Genomic DNA, 26654 nt, shown 5'->3' with positions numbered 1-26654 from the left:
CTATGGAGGCTGTGTTCTGCAGCTGCGAACATTGCTCTTTATGGTTGTGGCTGGGCATGGTCCTGGAAAAGCATAGAAGTGGATTACTCCCAAGGAAAACTTGACTTCATTAAAAACACACACACACACACACACACACACACACACACACACACACACACATATGAAAGTAAAGTGTACATTTTGACTTGACTATTTGCAGAATTTTAAGACCAACAACGGAAAGAAAGAAAGAGAACCCTGTGAAAATATAGTGATTTAAATGTGTTAAGTGGACCATGGACCCACTCAGGTTTTCACAACTTACCAGTTTTTAACTTCAAAACCCTGGCCAGCTTGCATTTTTTTTTAAAAAAAAAAAAACAACTCATGAGTGAGTTTATCACAGCTAGTGGGGACAGTGGTTAGAGGACAGCAGCTATAAATTGGTCCAGAGCACTAAGAGGGACATTAGCCACTAATCAGATTCTAACAGTTCATTAAACCTTCCTTTCCTGCAGTCCTCCCTCTCCGCTCTACAGCTTGGCCCAGCCTTCCCTTATAAGGTGTCTTCTTCCCTTCTCATCTGGGCAAGGCTGTGCTGGGGTAGGAAGCTCCTCCTTCACTGTCTACCAGCTAAGCAAGCTTGGGAGGCTTTGTGAAGGGAGATTCTCAGACCCAGAGCGATGGCAGAGGGAAGAAGGCAAGCTGAGCGGTGGAGGGCGACCTGGCTAGCTGCAGCAAGGCATCCTCTGAGTTGCTGGGTAGCACTCCAAACTGGAGGCCACAAAGTGATAAGTTTCCTTCTGAGAATGGTGCTCCGTGTGCACCTCCCCACCCACTTGGAGAAAGGATTTTAAGCTAAGTGGGGAATACTGTAACTGCTTTTGTCTGGATTAGTTAGGATTAGAAATGCCCCCCCCCCCCCCAAGTAGAAAATGTGTATACTTCTGAGGGAAAAAAAGTGTGACAGGAAATTGTAATAGTCTAGGGGATGTGATATTTTTCTCTGTTCCTTACAACAAAAGGGGATTCAGAACGTTTTCCTTTTTCTCCTTGTTGCTTTCTCAGAGGAAATACTTGCCATGAGAGGCTGTCTAAGTTGTCCTTCTTAGAGTATTCAAATATGGTCAAGAACTGAGCCGCAGGGAGCCCTTCACTGCACCCTGTTGGTAGAATTGGGTAATAAAATCTCTAACTGGGATTTGTTGGAGTGGAGATTTTATTGAACTGTTTTCATGCAAACCAGATGCCTGAAAAGTGAAAACATCAAACTCTAGAAATCATGCAAAGCTTTGTCGCTCTGTAGGCAAATAGTTAGGAACTATTATATGTATAGGCACACACAGATTTGGCATAATTTGCAGATTAACAAATTTTATGGTACATGTTTCGTTATTTGATAAAATTCACTCATAAGACACAAGTTATACAAACCTGGGGAAATGAATATTTATATGTGCGTAATACACATTTATGCATGAATATGAATAATGCTTTCAGTATACCCACGAATATGTACATACCCACTTGGTACGGTGTCATGTTACCTCTGTAAGGCCACTGGGCCCAGTGACTACTCTGAAACGTCAGGTTCAGTCATGTCAGCTTCTAAATTTTGTCGCCATGCCAGGTTAAAGCTGTCATATGTGAAATGTGTCTTTTTAGGAGCCTCGTTTGGGCCCCTCCTCTGTGGCTTTCTCAGTGCCTTTGTAGATGGCTGATTCAGAAAATGCCTAAGGCAGAGAGAATTGGAAAAATAAAACTTGATTTCATCTTCTGATCGACACTTGAGATTCGTTGAGCCTCTTTCCTTTAGAGTTGATAAACTGAGTCAAATGTGTACGAGAATTATAACAAAATGTTCTTTATTGATGACTTTTAGCTATTCACTTTTAAATTAAAACTTGCATTGGTTGTTTTTAAAATAGTTGCTTGGGGGCGGATATGTAGAAGTTTTTATTTGCTCAGAATCTAGGATTCTGCTCAGAATTTAGGATTATATTTCCTTGTTTTGAGATTATTCAGGATTCAAGAGTGTGAGGATTATTTTTATCTGACTTTTCCATTTATGGATCTGTACACAATACAGCCTGTAGAGCTAAGGACAAGAAAAAGAACCTTGCTTTCTATTTCCTCCCACTACTGGGAAGGTGTGATAAATTTTCCAGCCCCGTATAAATTAATGTAATGTTTCCACACTGCAGTTTATTATAGCCTGACCTCCAACCCAGAGGTCAGAGAGTCACATTGATTCGGTCAACGTCCTAGTCATTATTTCAAGTGAAAGTTCAGAGAGGGGGGTAATTGGTTATGCTGATATTCTCACTTAATTATGCTCCATTCTTTAAGAATTAGGTTAGCAGTACTGAAAGGATGGCAATGAGAGAAGAGTACACAGTGGTGTCCTCTTCTGGTGCTTCGGAACTGACTCTTACCCTTTTTTCTATTCTCAGAATCTCAACACTCTTGAGAACAGAATGCTAATGCTTGATGGGATGCCGGCAGTCAGAGTCAAAACAGAGCTTTTGGAATCTGAACAAGGGGTAAGCAAATCTTCGCAGACGCCCTGCTCCTTCTCATGACTGTCTGCTCACTTCAGAGCAGTGTCGTCACTTTGGTCTGCTGCCTAAGGAATCACCTGTGTGTGCCTGTGGTCCATTTTCACGCACTTGCGATGTTGAACAGCAGCATCTCCCTTCCGGAGTGGGTAACATGCTGAGGCTGGGTGCTGACCTTATGAGACCCCGATGGCTGAGTTAAAGTTAGTACATGAAAACCTACTGAAAGCAAAGCAAAAAGAAAGTGTTTGAAATAAGCTGGGAATATAACCCTTCAACATGAAGCTGTAAATTAGGAAATGACAGAGAACAGGCATGGGAACATTATTGTTGGTTAAATGGATTATTTATTATTATTATTTGTATCCAGACCTCCTCCCTGTTTTTATAATTCTACCAGTTCTAGGAGGCTGATGAAATTGGGACAGGTAATGTGAAAAGCACCCAAAAGCAAAAGGAAAATTATTTAGCAATACATGACTAGACTCATGAATTAATTTACAGATACAGTCTCTGGGAACACAGATTTCATATGAGAATATGTAGGCTCTTTTGTCATTGATAGCATTTAAAGCTTTGATAATCAAAAACATAAAGCCAGTATAACTGATTACAGTGGTGTCTCGCCATGACATTTAAAGGAGAAATTGCTTCATCCCTGAGTGCACACTGTCCACACACCTTATGACAGTGCCACCACTTAGGCAGCACAAAAAGCTGACAAGTAACTAAATTCATCATTTCTGCCTTACTAGTATATGCATTAATAAAAGAAACCAAAACTAAACTTTAGTAAATAGTAATTCAAGTAATTAGTACTTGAAGAATACAAAGAAAATTTAAATGTATATTGCATCTCATGAATATAGGATAAAAATCAGAGTGGTTATGTCTGTCTGGGGCCTCTCTTAGGCCGCTGAGCTTATGGACCTATAGTAGCCCTTAGGTTTCCTTCAGTAACTTCCACCTTCCTCTACATTATGAGCCCATGTGCTGCATCTCATGATCTTTTCTCCTTCAAACACAGTGCAAGCCTCTGTTTGGAACTGGTTTCTATCCTGGCCAGGGATCTTACTTCATCTTTATGTCTGGCGTTGAGTTTTGATCTTACTTCATCTTTATGTCTGGCGTTGAGTTTTGTAACCCTGAAATGAAATGGGTAGAGAATGCCCATCAGTAACAATCCTGAAGCTCTGTGTTGGAAGAAGGACTGCTCAATGCTGAGAGAGTAGAACATCATGAAAGAAAAGGAATTCACAGGACGGGTGTTATCTGTTCACAGATGAGGTTTTCTGGAAGAGTTACGTGTTCATCTGTAGCTTTCAGTCAGGCTCACTAGGTTGACCTTCCTGATCTTCCAAACCATGTAGTTGGCATTAACTTTGATTAATTAACCTAACAACAGGAAGGATTTGTGCTATTTTTTTAAGCATCCTGTCTTAGTTCATTTCATAAAATCTAAACTCTTGTCATGAGCTTAGTAAAATGAATCTCTGTGTGATCTCTTCACACTACAATATAGGTAAGAGAGCATTTCATGCTGTTGGGGGAGAAAAGGGAAAAAGGCATTCTGTCTTTTTCAGCATTCTCTTTATTTCGTTGTACTTTCTTTAACACGAACAACAATAAATCTATTAAAACCATACATGTTAGAGCAAGAGAAAAACTACAGAAACTCATAAGCTATGATGTGGACCAGGGGTCAAAACTAGAGGTCATTGTCACCAGCCTGATAATCTGCAACAATATCCAAGGAACTCTTTCTACTTTTTGGTCATTTTTCTTTTTCAAAGTAAGGTTTGCATGAAAGACTCAGGGTGTTCAGGGAATAAAAGCCAATGTCCACAGAGTTTTATAGTGAATAGGAATTGTACATCACATGATTTATAGAAAGTTTGTCCTTAGATGTGGACAGGAAATAATTGTGGGTTCCTAATTATTAATTAACTCATGTTCATTAAAATCAACTTTCGTTTTTGTGAGTGGCACTGAATGTTGATACTCTAACCCCAATTTAGCTTGGAAGTGGTAGAAGGAAATAGAATCTTTATTTTTTTCTTCAGCTTTGTATGTATTTCTAGGCTCTTTAACTGGTAGAATCATGTTTACTGACATGATTTTAGTGATTTTCATTTTAGGCTACTTTACTGGATTTTTCACAAGAAGTCATAGGATGCATTGTACATATACCATGTGATTTCTGCCTCTCAGACTTATTTTTAGAGAGAGTAAAAATTTTGAAGATCTTTAAACCCTTATTTCACATAAAAGTTGATTTAATTTTAATTTGTCACAAAATATAAATATGTTAGAGAAATTTAAGTGAATGCCCGCACATGCAGTTACGGGGTCTTGAAGAACATGCACTAGGTACAGAGAACAAATGCTGAGGGAACCTGTCTGTGTGCTAACAATGGATAAAGAAGCCTAGGGTTGATGCCTTCATCAAATCTGTAGCAGCCACGTGGCTGCTAAGATGCTCAGATCAAATCTAATCAGCTGATCATTGGCTTGATTTGTCTTCCTCACATGGAAACCGTGAACATGCACACAGATATTGCACGCTCATATTCCCACAGAGGGGCGGAGGTCTTTGTCTTGTAGCCACAGGAACTGAATAGGAATAGCCATATATCGGCACCGGCTCTGTCTGTTCAGAGTTCCAAGGCTCCTGCTTTCAGTGGTGTTGAAGATTAGTGTATTGTCCTGTGACTTCAGTTTCCTTCAAGCTTGTCCTAAGACAGGACATGCTGCTGAGCGGACGGCAGCCAGGGAACGCACACTTATGATAAACTTCAGGGGCACAGCAAGGAATGAGGGAGAAACGTTGTCCGTGACCTCTGGCGCACATACCCTGCTGTTATAGGAGCTTCCCAAATGCTGCCAGCCTTTGGATGTTCTGACGTGTTATTAAGCAAAGGAGGACAGCAGGAAGAGAGTTCTAGAACTATCATACTAGAGAGGAGGCTGAATGCAGAGAAAGGGGCTGCCTCAAAGACATAAAATACGACCTTATTCCTGGCCCCGCAGTTTATTGGCTTGAGTGACATTAAGTGGCTCCTTCTCATCTCTGGACTTCTCTGTCCTCATCAGTGCAAAGGGGGTGTTCTCGGGGGCGATCCCACTTCCCAGGCTTCCTCTGATATCTTGTGATCTGAGAAGGTCAAGGGGTGAGGGAGAGCATTTCTGACAGTAGATTTAACTGTCATACTCCAAAGCTACTTGTGCGTGGAAGCAAAAAACGCAAAGAAGTTCAAGTGAGCACTGTGTGAGATCAGGTGCCTACTGCATCCAGAACCAGGTCTGTCCAGCATGCCGAGTCTTTCCCAGCCCCGTGGTCCTTAGCAGGGGAGTGGTGTAACCTGTCTGCCTGCAGTGGGTGGCTGAGAGACAATTCTCCCTATTGTTATCCTGTATAGTTGCTCAGTTTTCCTGACATTCGGTTTTGCTTTTAGTAAAGATTTCATCATCTAAGGGACTCTGCAATTAAACAAATACCTATAAGGGAAATCTCAAATTGTAGGCCTCCTCCTGCCCTTCACCCTCATGGCCTTGAACTCACTCTGTAACTCAGGTAGATCTTGACCTTTCAGCCTTCAGAGTAGCTAGGATGGCAGGCCCGCACCACAGAGCAGAGGTCCTGATGAGCATGTATATTCTAGACAAGGGGAGAAAGGGACAGCGGAGGCTTGCTGATTTCCTTTGAGACAGCTTGCAAGAGCACAACATTCTGCAGGACACTCATAGCCCAGGGCTGAGGGCACTTCTGTATCACAAAGACCTGATGAGCACTGCGCAGCAGCCATAATGGAGGAGACCTCTTGCTTTATGGTCCTCATTATTCTTCATCATCTCAGCCCAGGAGCTCATGAATAGGCAGAGTTCGATAAACAGTGATTCTTTCAGATGCTGTTTATTGTAAGCGAGAGCCTGTTTGCCACCACGGCACAAGGGAGACGGTTTTGAGACCGGTGCTGTTTTGAAAGAGACCTCAATTCTTAACGCTTCCTAAAGACAGACAGACACAAGTGGCGTAGCCGAACCTGGAGTCTTGCTATGGAATGTTTGTTCAAGGCAGGCGCTCCCATCACGATTCAGCAGCGCTAGGGAACAAAAAGCCAACACCAAGGCCCACTTCTTTCCTTGGGTAATGTCGTTGTTTAATTTTACATTAAATCTTTAGTGTGCGTCTGTGTGTGGAGGCTTGGTTAGAGATGGTTACCTTAATGACGTTGTCAGAAGTGAAGATGAGGCGTTTATTAAAAATGCCACTCGTGCTGCCCTTTAGCGGGGCCTCATTATTTCCCCTCCCACTGTGGAACAGGGCCTGGCATTGATAGCAAATTAGTAGAATCATCTTAGAGGTATGAATTTGCCTATCATTTCATAGTCTCTGATGACCCACAGCGGAGATCTTTTGATCTGTAGTGAAATCTTGGTGTATTAGTACCACGGCTTCAAAGTACAGCCAGATGCCGTGATCTTGGTAATATGCAAAGTCTTTTTTTTTTTTACGTTTCCAGAATTCATGTTTTTTGAGACAAGATATCCTCTACTAAAAATGCAGAGTTGGTCTGAATTTAATAATGTCAGAATGGCCAATAAATGTATTAATAGAAAGAATTGAAAATCAATGAGCTGTGATAGTAATTAAAGATAGCACCCAAGGGAAATATAACTGGAACACAAATCGTCTCCCACAGGGCCTGCCCCAGGCACCGGAGGAAGTTGGTAATTCTGTTTCCTCCTCCTTCTCTTTTGCTGGGGTCTTTCTCCTTCAACTTTATTCCTTTGTCGGCCACAGTCCTGGGCCCCCGCCCTCCCTTTACGCTGCAATGGCTCAAGGTTCCCAGAGATGACCAGCTGCACACCCGTTAATGAGGGGAACGGAACACGTGATTCTGTCGGAGAGACATTTGCATTTTTATAGGGCCAGTGCATTAGAGAAGGGAATATTTCTTAAAGAAATCGCGTGCTTTGAGGAATTTCAGGGTTTCCAGTACAAGCAAATTAACCTTCCCAGAATTTTGAGCTTGTGCCAGACTGGGATCCAGCCCTCTTGCCCTTGCAGTAGCAGTAGACATATTTGTACTGCGAAGCAAGTAATTTCTCTCTGTCTGGATATGTTTGCCCGCTGATACAGTTTATGAAATATCCTACTTAAGCCGTGGAGGAATTTTCTTCTGACCTGGAAGGATTAACTGCTGTGGGAACTGACTTCCCCACACAAACACCTGGAAAGCCAAACACCGCAGAGGTCCTGTTTTTCACCTATTGTGCAGGAGGCAGTGACCCTCAGGATAAGAGCAAAAACAGAGGAGCTGTGCTGTCACCTCCCTGTGACCTGGATGTAGCATTAGAGCTGGGAAGCAGGGAGAATTACCCAGCAGGGCCTGCGGTGTCTCCACGTTAAGCAGAGAATGGAATCGGGAGAAGCAGTGATAGCTGTGTTGAGGGGAACGGTGTAAGAGTGTACTGGGCCTTCATAGAGGTCACCAAAGCCTTTGGCTGGGTAATTAGCTTTCTGCCAAAGAAGGAGGGCACAAATCTACCATTGAAAAGGCCAGAAGCCAAATGATGCTCGGAGCACAAGGTCTACACAAACCGAAATGGCAAGCCCATCTACAAACATGGGTTCTAGGACAGCCCAGAGAAGTCCCGCCTTAATGTTGGATTTCAGACTAGTTAGTCCCAGAACCACGAGACGTGTGTTTGCTGTGACCAGTCTGAAATCAGCCATGGAAAAGATCAAAAGGGTGTGGGGTTCAGCCCTGTTCCAGAAAAACAAACAAACAAACAAACAAACAAACACCCCAGACGAAGTCACTAAACTGTACACTAAGTAAACTGAACAGGACAATGTCTGGCCCCCAGCCAAACTTGGTACACGTTCAGAGAAGGAGGAAATCCAGATACATACACCAAATGCACACGTGGGTCGAGATGTATCTAAAAATGACAGCAGTGACCTTAACAGTCCAGGATTTAAAACATCTCTATCATCTCATAAATAGGCTGAAGGATTTGAAAGAAATTTTAAGGAAAAAAAAAGCTATAAAAACTAATTAAAATTACTGGAAATGAAAAGATTTGAATTTTTAAACATACTATACTGCAGAGTGTTGGCTATAAACACATAGCTAAAGAAACCGTCTAAAGTGAAGCTCAGAGAGGACTAAAGCATGAAGAGCAGCCTTACTTGCAGAATAACATGGAGTTGTCTAACAAAGGTGCACCCGTGCTTTCAGGGAGTTGGCAAACAAACAGAACTCCCCCAACCACTGTTCAAATACAGTGGAAACTAGAAATTCACTAATCTCGAAAAGATGGCTCAGTGATTAAGAGCACTGTCTGCTCTTCCAAAGGACCCAGGGTCAATTCCCAGCACCCACATGGCAGCTCACAACTGTCTGTAATGGCAATTCTAAGGGATCTGACATCTTCACACTATATGCACATAAAATGATATTAAATAAATTATTTTTTAAAAATCTCGAGAAGTTAAGAGAACCCCGACCAGTGGGAATCACAGCAAGCACAATATCCAATTGCTGCAAATAAGAGAATGTCTTAACAGCGGGCAGAGGAAGGGTGAGCATGGGGCACATGTTGGCAAAAGGAAGTGCCACAGGAGAGTAAGCAGTGCAAGAAGGGAGTTCCCGAGGCACGGCTAGTTTGAAGTGAAATTCTTCCACAACCATAATGAAACAAAACTTAGAGAAATAACAAAGAAGCAGGCAAAGGGGGAAAACATACCAAATTCATACGAAGAAATAAAAATCAAACTGCACAGAACCAAGTAGAATGGAAACTTCTTCAGGCAGAAGGAAAGGGATGTTAGAAGAGAATTTCAGGTGCCTGAGAGAGGCTCCGTGATTCTCAGTGCCTATGGCTATTGTAGACAACTGACTTGTGGTTTCCAGTAAGTGGAGCTGCTCATGACTGCCTGTAACTCCACCCCAGGATCTGATGCCTTCTCCTGGCCCCCATGGGCACTGCAGCACTCATGTGCCCAAACCTACCTACTCACATACACATTTGCAAATAATTTCAAATAAAAGAAATTTGGCTGAGCAAATGTCCTTGTTGTATACTTGAGCATAGGATATATGCCTAGAATTGGTATAGCTGGGTCTTGAGGTAGCACTATTCCTAATTGTCTGAGAAAGCGCCAGATTGATTTCCAAAGCGGTTGTACAAGTTTACATTCCCACCAGCAATGGAGGAGGGTTCCCCTTTCTCCACAACCTCTCCAGCATGTGTTGTCACTTGAGTTTTTGATCTTAGCTATTTTGATGGGTGTAAGGTGAAATCTCAGAGTAGTTTTGATTTGCATTTCCCTGATAACTAAGGACATTGAGCATTTCTTTAAATAGTCATCTGCCATTTGATATTCCTTTATTGAGAATTCTCTGTTTAGCTCTGTACCCCATTTTTTAATTGGATTACTTGATTTATTGCTGTTTAACTTCCTGAGTTCTTTATATATCCTGGCTGTTAGCCTTCTGTCAGATATAGGATTGGTGAAAATCCTTTCCCAGTCTTTAGGCTGTCATTTTGTTCTGACGACAGTGTCCTTTGCTTTACAGAAGCTTTTCAGTTTTATGCGGTCCCACTTATTGAATGTTGATCTTAGAGTCTATGCAGTTGGAATTTTGTTCAGGAGGTTGTTTCCTGTGCCAATGAGATCAAGGCTCTTCTCCATGTTTTCTTCTAACAGATTTAGTGTGTCTGGTTTTATGTTGAGGTCTTTGATCCACTTGGACTTTAGTTTTGTGCAGGATGATAAATATGGGTCTATTTCGTTTTTCTGCATGTGGACATCCAGTTAGACAAGCACCATTTGTTGAAGATGCTATCTTTTTTCCATTATATGGTTTTGGCTTCTTTTTAAAAAAATCATTATTTCTAATAACCAGAATCTGGAAACAACCCAGATGTCCCTACTGAGGAATGGATGCAGATATTGTGGTACTTTACACAATGGAATACTACTCAGCAATTAAAAACAAGGAAATCGTGAAATTTGCAGGCAAATGGTGGGATCTAGAAAAGATCATCCTGCGTGAGGTATCCCAGAAGCAGAAAGACAAACATGGTATATACTCACTTATAAGTGGATGTTAGCCATGTAATATAGGAAAAACATACTAAAATCTGTACACCTAAAGAAGCTAAGCAAGAAGGAGGACCCTGGTAAGATGATGAATCCTCATTCAGAAAGGCAAACAGGATAGACATTGAAAGAGGGAGAAAACAGGAAAAGGACAGAAGCCACAACAGAGGGCCTCTGAAAGACTTCCAGCAGTGTATCAAGGCAGATGCTGAGACTCATAGCCAAACTTTGGGCAGAGTGCAGGAAATCTTATGAAAGAAGGGGGAGACAGAAGACCTTGAGGGGACAGGGGTGCCACAAGGAGAGCAACAGAACCAAAAAATCTGGGCCCAGGGGTCTTTTCTGAGACTGATCCTCCAACGAAGGTCCATGCATGGAGATAACCTAGAACCCCTGCACAGATGTAGCCCATGACAGCGCAATGTCCAAGTGGTGTTCTTAGTGAGGGGAACAGGGACTGGCTCTGCCAGGAACTCAGTGGCTGGCTCTTTGATCACCTCTCCCTCAGGAGGCAGCAGCCTCACCAGGCCACAGAGGAAGACAATGCAACCAGTCCTGATGAGACCTGATAGGCTAGGGTCAGATGGAAGGGGAAGAGGACCTCCTTTTTCAGTGGACTTGGAGAGGGGCATGGGAGGAGATGAGAGAGAAAGGGTGGGGTTGGGAGGGAATGAGGGACGGAGCTACAGCTGGGATACAAAGTGAATAAATTGTAATAAATTTAAATAAATAAATAAAATATTTGAATCTAGACAGGGAAGTGTCCTCCTGCAATGGTAAGTTTGGCTAAGTTAAAAACAAACGTTTCAAAATCTTTTGAGGCATGGGAGGTCATTTGAGGCTGTTCAGCAGTTAAGAGCCTTAAGAGTTCTTCCAGAAATCCCAAGCTCCCAGCACCCTTTTTGTAAGTCCCGTTCCAGGGGATCCGGAGTCCTCATCTGGATGCTACGTGCACTGTGCACGTACATCTACCTCTACAACTTTTAAGAAATTAAAAAGAAAATTCTTATATTTGACCCATTTAAATGAGTATGATAATGAGGCCCTGTGGCATGGGATGCATAAATGACATCATAGAGAGGAAGGATTGGATACGATACACAGCTGTAGGTTTCTCCCACTGCATGAAAAGCGTAGGGCATTTGAAGTAGAAGCGTGAGAAAGAAAAGCGTGTATTGTAAATCCAGCTGCTGTGCGCACACAAAATTTAACAGTCGGATAGCGGATAGTGTGACAGCTAATCACCATTGTCAGTGTCACCGGATTAGGATTTATTTTGACACACCTCAGTGGAAACCAGGGGGAGTTTCCAGGAAGGTAGAAGAGGAAGGGAAATACCCCCTTTATGTGGGTGCCACCCTCCAGTGGAGGCCCTGACAGAATTTAAAGGGAAAATCTCCCTCATTTACTATGCTGTTTCCTGGTCCACTGAGAGTTGGGGAGTCCAAGCCATACACTCTCAGTGCCGTGAATTCTTCCCTGCCTTCTCTGCCGCATCCTGGCTGCCATGATGGAGTTTACACTTTCAGACCCGTGAGCCGAGTGTGCCCTTCCTTTCACGACCTGCATTTTCTTAGGGATCTGCTCACAGTGATAAGAAAAGTAACACAGTAAAACAATAATGAACATGAGCTAGAAATACTGAAAGACTATGCACTGTCTCTAAAAGAAAGAAAGCGAAACAGCGACAACAAGAACACCCAGGGAATGGATCAGAAAGGTAGGAAACAGTGAAATGGCAGACATTACCTGAAGACATTCATGTTTATATCAAATCAGAAACGGTGAATTTTTCCACATACTGATTAGAGTAGATTGTCTGATAGGAGATGAGACCTAGCAACAGTCTATTCATAGAAAATATTCAGATATACAGGCATGGATAATTCAGAAGGAAAAGGCAATTAAGATAAGTGATACTTTGGGGATCACGGAAGGGGCGAGACATTCAGAGCAGGTGTTTGTGGGTAGATGTTCATTTTTGCAAGATGAGAAGAAGTGAGTCGACTCATTTCCGATATTGTAAACTTGCGTCTCAATATGATCCAGAAGGTGCGTTTTACATTCTCCATCAAAATTAGGTGTTTTTAAAATTTAAAAACAAAACAAAAACCAGAAGAAAAATAAAAGGTGGGTTCATATTATCTTGAAATTAAAACTGTTATTAGTTTAGACTATACTCTTCCCCAAACATAATACTTTAATAATATTTTTTTCTAGAAAAGGAAAAGTTTTGAGGTAGAAAAAGTTAGAGCAGCTACACATTAAGTAACAATAAAACAGGTGCCTGTGTCTTATCCAAGAATGTGAGCAGAGATTGAACGGAGACCTGCAGGATGAAGGAGCTCAGCTCAGGAGCTGAGCATAATAGTCTTGAATTGCTAAAACCCACAGTGCCTCAAGTTGATAACATCTCTCTCCATAAACAGTATTGCAGAGATAACTGTGTCTAAGATCAGAACACCAGTAATGAGGACAGAGTGGAGGAGGGGCGTGTCCCTGTCCTAGATGTTGAAACCTTCCTTAGTATAAGCTATCTGTCTTTGTAGCTCGATTGTTCAGGTTATTGTAACTAATTATCACATTGGTTGGATATAAAATCACTTCAATATTGTTTTAGTGTTTGGGAACTATCTAAAGCAGATTACATAAAATTTTTTAGTTTAGTTTGGTCCAATAAATGCAGCTTAACTTAAAGAGGTCAAGACATTGCATGTAGTCTGCTGTGACTATGACCTGCTTTGGAATCACTGTTTTTTAACAACTGTTTCCAGGGTTTGTTTGTTTTTTTAAGAAAAATTTTACATTCTCTCTCTCTCTCTCTCTCTCTCTCTCTCTCTCTCGCTCTGTGTGTGTGTGTGTGTGTGTGTGTGTGTGTGTGTGAAGACTTCTTTTCAGTTGTCAGAGGATATAGAGCCCAGATGATTCATGGTCATCATGCTTAATTTTTACTTGTGAACTCTCCACCCTAAATTTCATCGCCATGTTTGTGTTATGACTAATGTTCTTTTTCAGTGAATCTGTGAAGTTAATGACTGAGATAGTTCATTCACTCTTAGAGCCTATGTCCATTTAAAGAAGGTCATCTGTTTGGTTTTTTTGTTTTTTTGGTTTTTTTTTTAGAATTCTTTTTTTTTTTTTCAATGCAGTTTATTCAGGAACATTGAACAATCCTCGGACCCCGGGGAAAGCCAGCCCACAGCTTAAATAGCCTCTGGGTAGCCAACCCAGGCGTGCCACGGGGGCAATGCAGATAGGTCCACATACATGGAAGCAAGCCAGATCCTCGGCCTTAGCCAAATGTGGAGTTGTTCGTGACAGAGAGCACTCACCATCGGGAAGGTGGAAGGCAGAAACCAGCTCCATCTTTAAGGCATAGCATTCCACAGCTCTCTACAGTTCCCCCTTTTTGTTTTAGACGCATCAGGCAAGAGTAGAGGTCTGATCTCTGATATTAGAAATAAATTGGGACTTTGTACAGATGTTCATTTAGGTGTCATCCACCCAAAGAGCATCAGACCGTCCGATACCTTTTTCTCAGAGGCGGGACCTGGGGCATCAACCCGCATGCAATCAGACATGCTCTTCTCTGGGTCCAAAGCGGCTGACCCTGAGTGCAGTGCTTAGCCTCGCATCCTGAGCGTATCATTTTAGCTTTTTATGGTATCCAACCATGCTTGGGGAGAATGTCCTGCTTCAATGGCTGTAAAGGCCTGAATGATCATGGCTGCATCACACTGTTGTGAGACTCTAATCTTGCATATATACCACAGGCAAACCAAGGAGACCAACACCAGAAGGCCTGCTAACACTCCCATGCCCGCCCATTCCTTCAGATGATTCATGGCTGCAGCAATCCATGTTGATAATCCTGTGGCTAGTCCTGCGTCCACTCCGGTAGAATTTACTGTGACAATGGCCACTCTCAGCTGCTCCATCGTAGTATCGAATTCTCCAGTCCAATTACCTAAAATATAGCTCGACAATTGTTTAGACAGATTTGCAGCACAGGAAAAATTCTCATGTTGTATGCTAGTGACACAAAGTCCAGCATACTTTCATTGACAGCCAGGTTGAGCGATTTGCCATAGGGTATCTGGGGGGGGGGGGGGAGCAGCCTTACCAGGCCACAGTAGAGGACAATACAGCCACTTTTGATGTGAACTGACAGACTAAGATCAGAAAGGAGAGGAGAACCTCCCCTATTAGTGGATTTGGGGAGTGGCATGCAAGCAGAGGGAGGAGGGAGGGTGGGATTGGGATGGGAGGAGGGAGGGGCTTATGGGGGGATGCAGAATGAATAAAGTGTAATTGATGAAAAATTTAAGAAAAAAGGGAAAAAAATAATTTAAGAACCTTAAATGACTTTCAAAATTGGAGGAAAACATGGAGTTAGTCAATTGGCATGGAGCACGTCTCGCCCCTGGGGGCAATGATCTCCTGAACCTACTCAGACCTCGGACACCACCACTGCTAGTTCTAGAACTGACGCAGGATGTTCCAACGAGGGGTTAAGGCTTCTCATAATATTTCCTATAAGCCCACACCTGTTTGTCTATATCCCCCATTTTTATTCATTATTAGCCAGATAGAGCCAAGTAATTGTGGTAATGATACTTGCTTTTTTGCCCAATGCTGGAATGCTAGTAAAGTTAGGTATGCCCTGGTTACTCGCATGCCTCACTGGGTGCCTATGCCCTTTGATGCCCCTCACGCTATGACTCTCTTCGGACAGAAAAGGGATCTTGGAACTACAGCCACCATTGTTACTACCATCTCATTGACGGCTGTTGGAGCTACCACCAGGGCATTAGCCATGAGTCATACTGGGCAGACTGCTCAGACCCTGAATAATCATTTAGCCAATGTAGCTCATGCCTTAGTTGTACATAAAGGAATTAATGCTCAACTAAAAGGAAGCTTGATGGTGTTCATCTGTTTGGTTTTTAAATTTCAGAGAACATATCGTTTTTATTAAGCTCTTTTAAAAAAACTGAAATAATTTTTTTAATTGAAAGGAATTAATCAAACTATGGATTTAAGTACCTAGCTCCATTGGCCAAATCAGTTATAACAAAGTGACAGTTAAAGCCTCTAGGATAATGGATCAAATTTTGTTGTCAACATATATAAAAGACTAGTGTTAGGCTCCTTTATGATGCCTTATGCTGCCTTTCTGTTGGCTGAGGATGAAGTGGAGACCTTAAGATGAATGTTTGCAGTGAGCCATGTATTTGTTCTTGGCAGTTTAGGTACCTGGTGATATGGGCTGCCTATGTACCGGATCATATACCCATGGGTAACACGGCATCTGTTAAAAATGAAGATCCTTAATGTCTATTATCATATCAGTCATAACACAGACACAGAGTTTCAAATTTCATTTACTCTATAAATTTTATTTTCAATGGTGGCCACAGATTTTTACATTGCTGTCTCAGAAGCAGATGGAAGTGGAGATTGTGGCCAGATTTTCTTTGTGGTATTACTGTTGAGTATATTTATATTCATGATCATATTCATAAACACATTACATTAATGTGTTTCATATGCAGTGTCTAACTGGAACAAATGAAATTCATATACGTAATACTTAGCACAGGGCACTATTTTAAAAAGCCGTTCCAGGGAGGGAGGTCATGCTATTCCTGGCTGTAGAGTATTTGTCTTGTTCTCTGAAATATCAAGAGACTTTTGGAACACACAGAGAGAGAAAGAGAGAGATAAACAGACAGAGACACAGAGAAACAGAGAGAGAGAGAGAGAGAGAGAGAGAGAGAGAGAGAGAGAGAGAGACATATCCAAACATACATGAAAATATCCCTCTTGACTTAAAGTGGTCAAGATGGGATCTGTTGTTTATAAAGTGAATGTAGGGATATGTAGGCAATATATTTATACTCATATGTCTTCACTTTTCTGAAAATTGTGTCAGGTTACAACCCTAGAAGTTTGCTAATGAGGAGAAAGTCAGGCCATATGTATGTCCTGAGCAAGCTACCTAATCCTTCAGCCTCATTTTCTTCTACTGTAAAATGGGGCTTAGAGTATTACCTAGCTCACAAAGTTTATAGGATGAAAGGGAGTTTGAATGTCTAAAGAGTTCATATACTGAATTATGACAGATGCTGTGTATTGTTTCAACCTGCAGGTCCTGTCTATTCTCAGTTCTTTTATTGCTGTCTTTTAGATGGCAAGTTCCAACACAAACAGCCTCTTCCACAAAGCATTTCCATTGATGGCCTTCTTCCCTGTGCTGTCAGTGAATAGTCACCACCCAGCAATTGAACAGTTAAATGAGCTCAGTTCTGTCTTCTGTTCATTAACTCTTCTTAGCTTGGTTTCAGTTTAATTTATTAACCAACCCTCAGAAGTGGGACATATTATTAGGCATGGGTCTGACTTGAAAGCTCTGTGATTTTCCCAAGGGCCATCTTTGTATTAACTTCTCAGTAAGAATATTGGGAGGTGAACGAAGGACATGATGTGTCCTTGATTCTGTTTGCTTGGCCATGTTTAAAATCTTACCCAATGCCCTTAGTCTTCTGTAATCATGTTGTAATTGTGATAGCACCTGTCATTAGCAATGGCCATGTTACTTCAGGGTCACATAATACCCTTGTCAGAACCAGCTGTGTCCTAGGTTACTAAACCATTGTTTACCAGATCCTAGAAAATCCCACAGTGAGAGAATCACAAAATAATGTTTTTAGACTTTGAAGAAATATTCCCGTTATTGTATTTCCTGAGAAATACCTGTTGACATCATATTGTTTGCAGATTAATTTAATGGAAATACTTAAGTTATCTTTAGTGTTGAAAAGTTCTTAGTCCTATATAATATGGCTAATATCTGCTTATAAGTGAGTATATGCCATGGGTGTCTTTCTACTTCTGAGTTACCTCACTCAGGATGATCTTTTCTAGTTCCATCCATTTGTATGCAAATTTCATGATTTCTTTGTTTTTGATAGCTGAGTAGTATTCTATTATATAAATGTACCCACAATTTCTTTATCCATTTTTCTGAAGAAGGACATCTAAGTTATTTCCAGATCCTGGCTTATTACTAATAAAACTGCTATCAACATAGTTGAGCAAATATTTTTGTTGTATGGTAGAACATCTTTTGGATATATGCCTACGAGTGGAATAGCTGGATCTTGAAGAAGCACTATTCTCAATTTTCTAAGAAAGCACCTGATTGATTTCCAAGGTGGTTTGTACAAGTTTGCACTCCCACTAGCAATGGAGGAGGGTTCCCCTTTCTTTACATCCTCTTCAGCATGTGTTCTCACTTGAGTTTTTGATCTTAGCCATTCTGATGGGTGTAAGATGGACTCTCAGAATAATTTTGATTTGCATTTCCCTGAAGACTAAGGACTTTGAACATTTAAGTGTTTCTCTGCCATTTGATATTCTTTTGTTGAAAATTTTCTATTTAGCTCTGTATCCCATTTTAAATTGGATTATTTAGTTTGTTGGTGTTTAATTTCTTGAGTTCTTTATATATTTTAGATATTAGCCCTCTGTCAGATAAAGGGTTGGGGAAGATCCTTTCCCATTCTGTAGGCTGTCATTTTGTTCTGATAACCTTGTCCTTTGCTTTGCAGAAGCTTTTCAGTTTCATGAGATCCCATTTACTGATTGTTGATTTTATAACCTGTGCTGTTGGTGTTCTGTTCAGGAAGTTGTTTTCTGTGCCAATAAGATCAAGGCTTTTCCCCACTTTTGCTTAAATTATATTTAATGTGTCCAGTTTTATGTTGAGGTCTTTGATCTACTTGGACTTTACTTTTGTGCAGGTTGATAAATATGGATCTATTTGCATTTTTCTACATGTAGAAATCCATTTTGACCAGTACCACATATTGAAGATACTGTCTTTTTTCCATTGTATGGTTTTGGCTTCTGTGTGAAAAATCAGGTGTCTGTAGTCATGTGGGTTTATTTCTGGGTCTTCAATTTGATTCTTTTAATCCACTATTCTGTTTCTATGCCAGTACCATGCTGTTTTTATTACTGTGGCTCTATAGGACAGCTTGAGATCGGGGATGGAGATACCTCCAGAAGTTTTTTTATTTTTCAGGATTGTGTTAGCTATTCTGGGATTTTTGTTTTTCTGTATGAATTTGAGAATTTTTCTTTCAAGGAGGTCTGTTAAGAATTGTGTTGGTATTTTGATGGGAAATACATTGAATAAATCTACAGACCCAAAGAAGCTAGACAACAAGAGGGACCCTAGTGAGGATGCTTAATTTTCATTCAGAAGGCAAACAGGATGGACACCTGGAAGGAGCAGAAGAAAGGGACCAGGATGGAAGCCTACCATAGAGGACCTCTGAAAGACTTCACCCAGCAGGTGGAGCATCAAAGCAGATGCTAAGACTCACAGCCAAATTTTGGGCAGAGTGCAGGGAGTCTTATAGAAGAAGAGGGGGATAGAAGGATCAGGAGGTATTATGAGAAGCCTTAACCCCTCGTTGGAACATCCTGCGTCATTTCTAGAACTAGCAGTGGTGGTGTCTGTCTGATGCTCTTTGGGTGGATGACACCTAAATGAACATCAGTATAAAGTCCCAATTTATTTCTAATATCAGAGATCAGACCTCTACTCTTGCCTGATGCGTCTAAAACAAAAAGGGGGAACTGTAGAGAGCTGCGGAATGCTATGCCTTAAAGATGGAGCTGGTTTCCGCCTTCCACCTTCCCGATGGTGAGTGCTCTCTGTCACGAACAACTCCACATTTGGCTAAGGCTGAGGATCTGGCTTGCTTCCATGTATGTGGACCTATCTGCATTGCACACGTGGCACGCCTGGGTTGGCTACCCAGAGGCTATTTAAGCTGTGGGCTGGCTTTCCCCAGGGTCCGAGGATTGTTCAAGGTTCCTGAATAAACTGCATTGAAAAAAAAAAAAAAAAAAGAAGGATCAGGAGGGAACAGGAGCTCCACAAGGAGACCAACGAAGCCAAAAAATCTGGACCCAGGGGGGCCTGTAGAGACTAATGCATCAACCTTGGATTGAATGGAGACGGCCTAGAAACTCCTCCTCAGATGTACACCAGAGGCAGCTTATGTGGGTGCCCTAGTAAGGGGAGTAGGGGCTGTCTCTGACATGAACTGGGTTGCCTGCTCTTTGATCATTGCCCCTTAGCAGGGGTCCTTGCCAACCCGCAGAGGAAGAGGATACAGGCAGTTCTGATGAGACTTGATAGACTAAGGTCAGCTAATAGTGGACTCTCCCTTTCAATGGACTACAGAAGGGGGATGGGGGAAAGGGAAGGAGGGTAGGACCAAGAGGAAGCAAGGGATGGTGCTACAATCTGGACATAAAGTGAATGAATTATTTAAAAAAATTAATTAATTAAAATAAACTAAAAGAAAAAAGAAAAGACAAAAAAGTACTTATTCTGCTTTCTGAGTCTAAAGAGGGGGAAAAATGGCAGCAGGGACTGCCTTTTGACTTAATGTCCCTGATAGAATTCAGACTGCTTCTGAGGGTGTTAATCTCTAGTATTTGTATCAGTTTGTTGAGGAGATAAGCAGAGGACTAGGAACATGCTTCTGTAAAGAATAAATTGATAATGCAGTCACTCCTTGGAAGCCCAGGAATGTGCAATAGCCATTTTGGACTACAGCTCAAGCCGAGACCCCTTAAGCACAATCTAAATGTTTTAGCCATCTATATGTTTCAAGTGCTGGTGCTTATACACATTAGGATTCTCCATAGGACTATGAGTAGATGAGTCCTTTGTCTAATGGCATAGAATGCTCTGGCATGCCTTAGTGTTGGCACGCAATTTAGGGAGAAATGGAGCTGAGTCTTACCAATAAAAGTTTAGACAGATGTAGTTTAAAGGTTTAAAAGAGACAATAGAACAATCTTGATTCTGTGAAAGTGGTATGAAAGTGAATTCCCGTGTATGCCCACAGCCTCTCCTTAGCCAGGCTGCCATCTGATAACAGATACTTTTTTAGTAAAAGGGGAGAGTTATCATTTTGTTTTTCTAAATCACTTATTATTGTTGTCATTTCTTTTGTGTGCTTCGGTGTTTTGCCTGAATGTATGTTTATGCACCATATGCATGCAGTCCTCATGAAAGCTGGAAGAAGACACTATATTCTCTGGAGTTACAGATGGTCGTGAACTGCTATGTGTGTGTGGTGGGAACTGAACCTGGGTCCTGGAAGAAATGCCAGTCCTTTTAACCACTTAACCACTGAATTATCTCTCCAGCCTTTATTCTTTCATTTTGACTATAGAATCCTGTTATTTATAATGTAGAAGAATAATGTTGGCCAAGTATTGATTTTCAGTGGCATCAAGGAAGACACTCCAAGGCTGGTAAATGGATTCCTCTTTCTCCTCCTTGTGTTCCTGCATATACAGCTCTTTACTTCTGAATTCTCAAGCCTGTTCATTTTAGAATGCATTTAGATGAAATTGGAATTATTGATATTTGTTCGCATAAAAGCTGTGCTATAGCTAAGTGGTTGGACATTTGGACTTCATGCTTCATTCCATTTCAGATTTCTTATGCCATTCCATTTGTCTCATCCGACTTCGTTATAGTTCTATGTAGCTGGTTTGGGAATAGGCCAGGGCCTTCTCTGGATCATGGATCTTATGGAGCCAGACAGTCCAATGCTGCTCTTTGATGCTCTTGGTTGACTTCAGAAACTGGGAGAGTCTCTGTATTTAACACAAATCCTCAGGACTGTAACTGTGCACCGAATTTTGCCTGATTTCCTCGTAACTGCAGTTGTTTTGCTAATTGAAGCTCAGAAACCACATGCGCTTAAACCCATGCTGCTCACTCTGTGACTGTAGATTGGGGTTTGAGGGGTGGAGGTCTACTCACTCTGCACAGTAAGTTATTGTTATACATTCTGCCTAATAAACTCTACTTATTTATCAAAATATACCAAAGTAACACTGAAGCAAAGATGCAGAGGACTCTGCAAACCCAGGAGATTATGTATGCAGTTCAGCCTTGGGCTGTTATACTTCATTGTAGACTTTCTTGTTTAAAGCGTTGACTGTTCTACCTCACCTCTCCCTGAGGTCATGTAGCCGGCTAACCTTTGAGGAGGGAACAAGGCGTTCTCTTCAGTGGCTTAGCCATCGAGAAAGAATCCATGGTTCTATAAACAGAATTCCCTCCGTGCTTATGTAGGCAACTGTAATGAAATGTATTAGGTCATTAAAAAGAGACATGGAAGTAGGAGGGTAATGCCATTTGGAAAATATGGTCAAAATATATTAGGTACATGCATGAGAATGTCAAAATAAAATCCATTATGGATAACACGTGCTTACAAAACACAGTGAAAGAGTTTACCTCACTGTTCTCGAGAATCCTCTACACATTTGTATGCACATGTTTCCAAGCACCTTCTGGAATATCATCAAAGGAGGCTTATATTCATTCATTGAAAGGCCAGAATCTAATCAGATATTGTGGTCATCTTCAAAACGCAATCAGATAAACAAACAAAAACAGAAATTTCTTCCTCCCCAGGGAAAATACACTTTAGCATTTATGTGTATCGAGTGGTCCTCATACTGATCTTCCTGTATGTGGCTGATGATCAGTTAGTCCACTACCAAGTTAAGTTGGTGTGAAGAGATGTCAGTCTGGACACTTGAAGTCTGGGGAATGAAGTACAGTGTTTATCAAGTCACAGTCAGCAGGAAATGGCTGCCTGGTGTCCTAGGGTCCACCGTAGATTACCAGAGAGTCTTGGAGAATATGAGATAAACAGTGTAACAGAGATGCCTGAGAGTGTGCTCTCTGACAGCCTATATCCTGTCTGAATAGTAGTTCAGTGGGGCACAAGGATGACAGGGCCATTGGTTAGATGTTCCACAATTTTCATTTTTTATTTACATTATTGGCATATTGTCATCGGCATAATATATAATAAAATGCTTAGGGGAGTAAGGGATTAAGAGAAGATGAGAGGGAGTGATGAAAAGAAGGAGAAAGAAGAGAAAACAAGGGTTCACCAAAGTACTGAGCAAAGACAAAGGCATGGCCAGGCTGAAGATTTTGTAAGGCTAATTGTGTAATCCTGGGACTGTGGAGAGTGGCAAGGTTACAGGTCCAGAGACAAATTATTTCAGGCTGTCTCCCCCACCACTTACTAGCCTTTCACAGTCTACCTTTGTGTTTAACCTAAATACTTTAGACTATTACATGAAATAATTTTGAAATGTATAAACTGTTAAGTTTCACCAGCTCAGAGGCCAGGTATGTCATCAGATACGTGAGGGATTTCTCTGTTCTCCTAAAACGTGTCTATTTGATGTTCCCAGCAGCATATTTTAAATCCACCCTTATTTATGAGTTCCATTTTTCAGGATACAATTGTTATGATAGAGTTATGACGTTGGAACATGGTATTTGGAGGTACCGGAATCTGTGTACCTGGGACATGGTCACTCACACTTGGCTTCAGAATAAAATACCATTCTTCTGTCTGAGGTGAGCTCTCCTTTGCAAGGCCAAAAAGGAAAACTCAGCTTTTGGGTGATTCTTCCGCTTAAGCTTTCCTGCAGGTCCCATTACAGACGGAGCAAGTGTGGGCCCAGGCTCATTTGCTCTCTGCTGCCTGTGACTCCTGGGGTGTTACTAGCAACAGTCACAGAAGCTCTTTTATAGAGGAACAGTGGAACGTGTGGCATCCTGCCTGTGGCTCCTGCAGAAGTCTGCCTCCAGGTCTGGTCCTGTTAGAGCAACCAGTAAGCAAAGCAGTCCTGTGATGCCTTATGGAGGTCCCCCCCCCCCCGCCCCCAGTGTCTGAAACTCTTCATAGAAGCATGTAAATTCCTGAATGCCACACAACTCCTTTAAATCTCTATGAGAGTTGTGAAGAAATTGCACCCTAAGTGGTGCATTAAGTGTGACAGGGAGAGGACTGTGGCACTTTCTCCAGCAGCCTTTGAATTCCTGCAGAGCCACTGAATCTCCATTGTTCTGACCAGAACTGTATTCCAAGTTCCAAGGCCATTACTAGTGCATCAGGAGCTCTGTTCTTAACTCTGTCTTTGAAGCAGTAGTTCCCAGTTATTTTTTTTTCTTTTAGTCATTGACATTTTATTTTACCTCTTCTCTGTTAAGAGAGTGAATGACTCATTTAGAAGTTAAAAAAAAAAATACTTGAGCTGCTTAAAATATTGATGTTCTAAGTGCCATAACTTGGAAGAGGAGGCATGAAAATTGGCATTTAAATGATGTCTGCAAAGATGCCTCATCTTTGCTATAGCAGAAGAGCAGTGATTGGAGTGAGCCAGTCTGAATCAGAAGTCATCTCTGAAGGGCTCTAACTCGGGGCTGTGGTGTCTGACTCAAAGCTACCCCACAAAGGGGCTTTAAGGGTTAATACTGTGCTTCCCAGGCCAGTCAGAAACCTAGGATAAGGATTTTTTTGGAGTATTTTTCATAAGAAAAGTTGCCTCATTTCTGATTTAAAAAAATAATAATAATAATTTAAAAAAGGGCAAAAGGGAGCTTTTAGGTCCCTGATGTCTTAAGTAGTATATAGAACAAATGTACGCGCTCTCAAGAAGTGTTTGTTTATCCTGCCCAGGAATCTAAAGCTGTGTTGCCATGATGCCCTGGGTTACAATGGAGAGATGCCGTGATGTGGGGCTGAAATGTGTGAAGCATCGGTTTATGAAATCAGAACCTCTGTAGGACTGACAGCTTGTACTACTGAGGGAAATGACCAAATGGCCACACCCAGAACTTTGTTCGGGATTCACACTCAAAACACGTCAGGCAAAGAAGGGTAAGGGTGTAGATCCGTTCACGCAGTCATTCATACATCCGTTCAGTCAGGCGGACACGGCCTGAAATCCAGGCTATTACAGTAGTCGAAAATCCTCACATTTTACATTGTTAGAAAGCCATGATCACCTGAGAATGTCCACACACGAGACAGAGACCAGGAGGGGAGGGATGCATGCATGTGTGTGTGTGTGTGTGTGTGTGTGTGTGTGTGTGTGTTTGTGTGTGTGTGATCGTGTGCAATTAAAATCACTACATTTCCTGGTAAACCACGCACATACAAGAGAGTTCACTAATTCTGAGGCTGCTCTTTACTGTGTAACCTTTAGCTGTGGTATCTCCTTTGATTCTTAAAAAATGAGGAGTGCGTGTCCTCCTTTCCGAGGGCAAGGAATGGAACACAGCTGAAATAACCATAAACAAACAAACAAATAATAAAGGATAAATCGGTGTCATCAAGAAGGTATATAGTATGGGTTGCAATAGGGGTGTTATTTGGTTCCAGATGAGACACTTTTAAAGTACTTGAATTTCTTCAAAACTAAAGCTAAAAAAATACGTGTTAGGGGTGCTTTTGAGTGGAGTAGGGCAGCAAGTGTCTATGACCAGGGTTTGGTGACATCCTTTAACGTGGACTACTGCATTTGATTCTTATTGCAGCTTCATTTCTAGCTGAAGAATTCAGTCTTAGAATGTCTTAACCAACGCTTTGGACATTCCTTTCCAGTGTCTACACACAGTGGAAAATGATGGCTTGGGTCTATTTTGTAGTCATATTAATGAGAGAGTGGTCTTACCTGTGAGCCCTGGCAGCTTGTTTGCGGTATGCCTTTGCAATGCTCAGTGTTGCCAGGGGAGAAGGATGACTAGGAGGGAGCAGCTAGACCTCATCACCAGGAAAGCCTACTTGTTAGCATTTATTTTGGAAAGGATGGAGAATTCTTCCTAGTAGAGGAATCTTTAACTTTGAGGGCAAGTAGGGAGACAACCATGGGGGAACAGAGTCATTAAACCCTGTGACAACTTTGGATAGACTTAAAAGCTGAGTAGACAGGGACAGCTGAATCTGCCCAATGCTTTGGACTGGGAAATGGAGAAAAGGAGATTTCAAACATTCTTCAATACAGTTACATCCTAGTTCTTACTGTATTGTTGAGGTAGGTGACTAAACACCGAAACTGCTATTTAAATACTCGCCTTGCCTTTCTTTGAACAAAGTACAGCTCTGTTTCACCCAGAAGGCTGCTTGCCCACACTTGGCCTGCAGTATATGTATTTTAAGATAAATGCACAAACAGATGCATATTTCACATATATTTATTTGCATAGCTGGGTATAATTACAGATATATATATAATACATATATAAATATATGTGTTCTTTATGAATATTTTAATTACATACCTTATAAGATCTATACATATGCATGCACATACACATCAGATAATTCAGATACATGTTATGTATTTGCACATAAATAATTGCACACACACAAACAGCAAATGACTGTGCTTTTCTAAAATTGAAAGGAATAGCGGGGCAAAACGGATCATTAAAAAGAAGCTAAGGGTAGTCTAGAATGGAACTACTGCTTCTGGGCTCACTTTTTTTTACACCAACTAAGGAAGTTGAGGGATAAACAGAGAAGTCTGTTGTAAGAGTGACCTACTTTCATATCATTTCTATAAAAATTCAAACTATAAGGATTTAGCAGAGACTGTTGGATGGTGCCCCAGACTTCCTAGGCGCCCTTAGCTTTGGAAATGAAAACAGTGCTTTCCAGCACTCCAGCCCACTGGAAGGAGATTTGTTTTTCAAATATACTTATTATAATATCCAGATTTCTGGACAAGTTCAAATGAAATGTTAAGAACTGATTCCTGACAGCATGGCATTATGGAATAGTATACAATGTGAATAATATAGTTAGGAATTCAGAGGGAGTAAACCACCAAAAATCAAATAGTATCTGTGAGGGCAAATTGTGAAATGATGCAGCCAGTCAGCTTGGACTTATTTTTTTATTTTTTGCATTCTGGATTTGGGATTTAGAGGAAGGTGGGTTCCTTTATTATATCAGCATGAATCAACAGTCTTGAAAGATCTAAAAAACGCTCTAGAAAGATCAAGAAAAGTACACTAGGATGTCTTCAGGGCAGTGTCTTGCTGTGGAGATTAACATTCTGCTGTTGTGTTCCCCTCT

General features: G+C 41.4%; 1 protein-coding gene across 5 annotated transcripts in view; it reads left to right on the top strand.

The window, feature by feature from the left end:
* Klf12 (KLF transcription factor 12) overlaps positions 1 to 26654 on the top strand; it is a 605156-nt gene that overhangs the window by 342753 nt on the left and 235749 nt on the right. For all 5 annotated transcript variants that reach the window (XM_060391529.1, XM_060391528.1, XM_060391527.1 and 2 more), the window contains one exon: positions 2436 to 2525. In XM_060391529.1, coding sequence (XP_060247512.1) covers positions 2436 to 2525 — 90 coding nt within the window. The remainder of the gene's footprint in view (positions 1 to 2435; positions 2526 to 26654) is intronic.

Source organism: Meriones unguiculatus, chromosome 9 (genome assembly GCF_030254825.1).
Source record: "Meriones unguiculatus strain TT.TT164.6M chromosome 9, Bangor_MerUng_6.1, whole genome shotgun sequence".
Lineage (NCBI taxonomy): Eukaryota > Metazoa > Chordata > Mammalia > Rodentia > Muridae > Meriones > Meriones unguiculatus.
The sequence above is the reverse complement of the archived record's forward strand: the minus strand, read 5'-3'. Positions and strand labels throughout refer to the sequence as shown.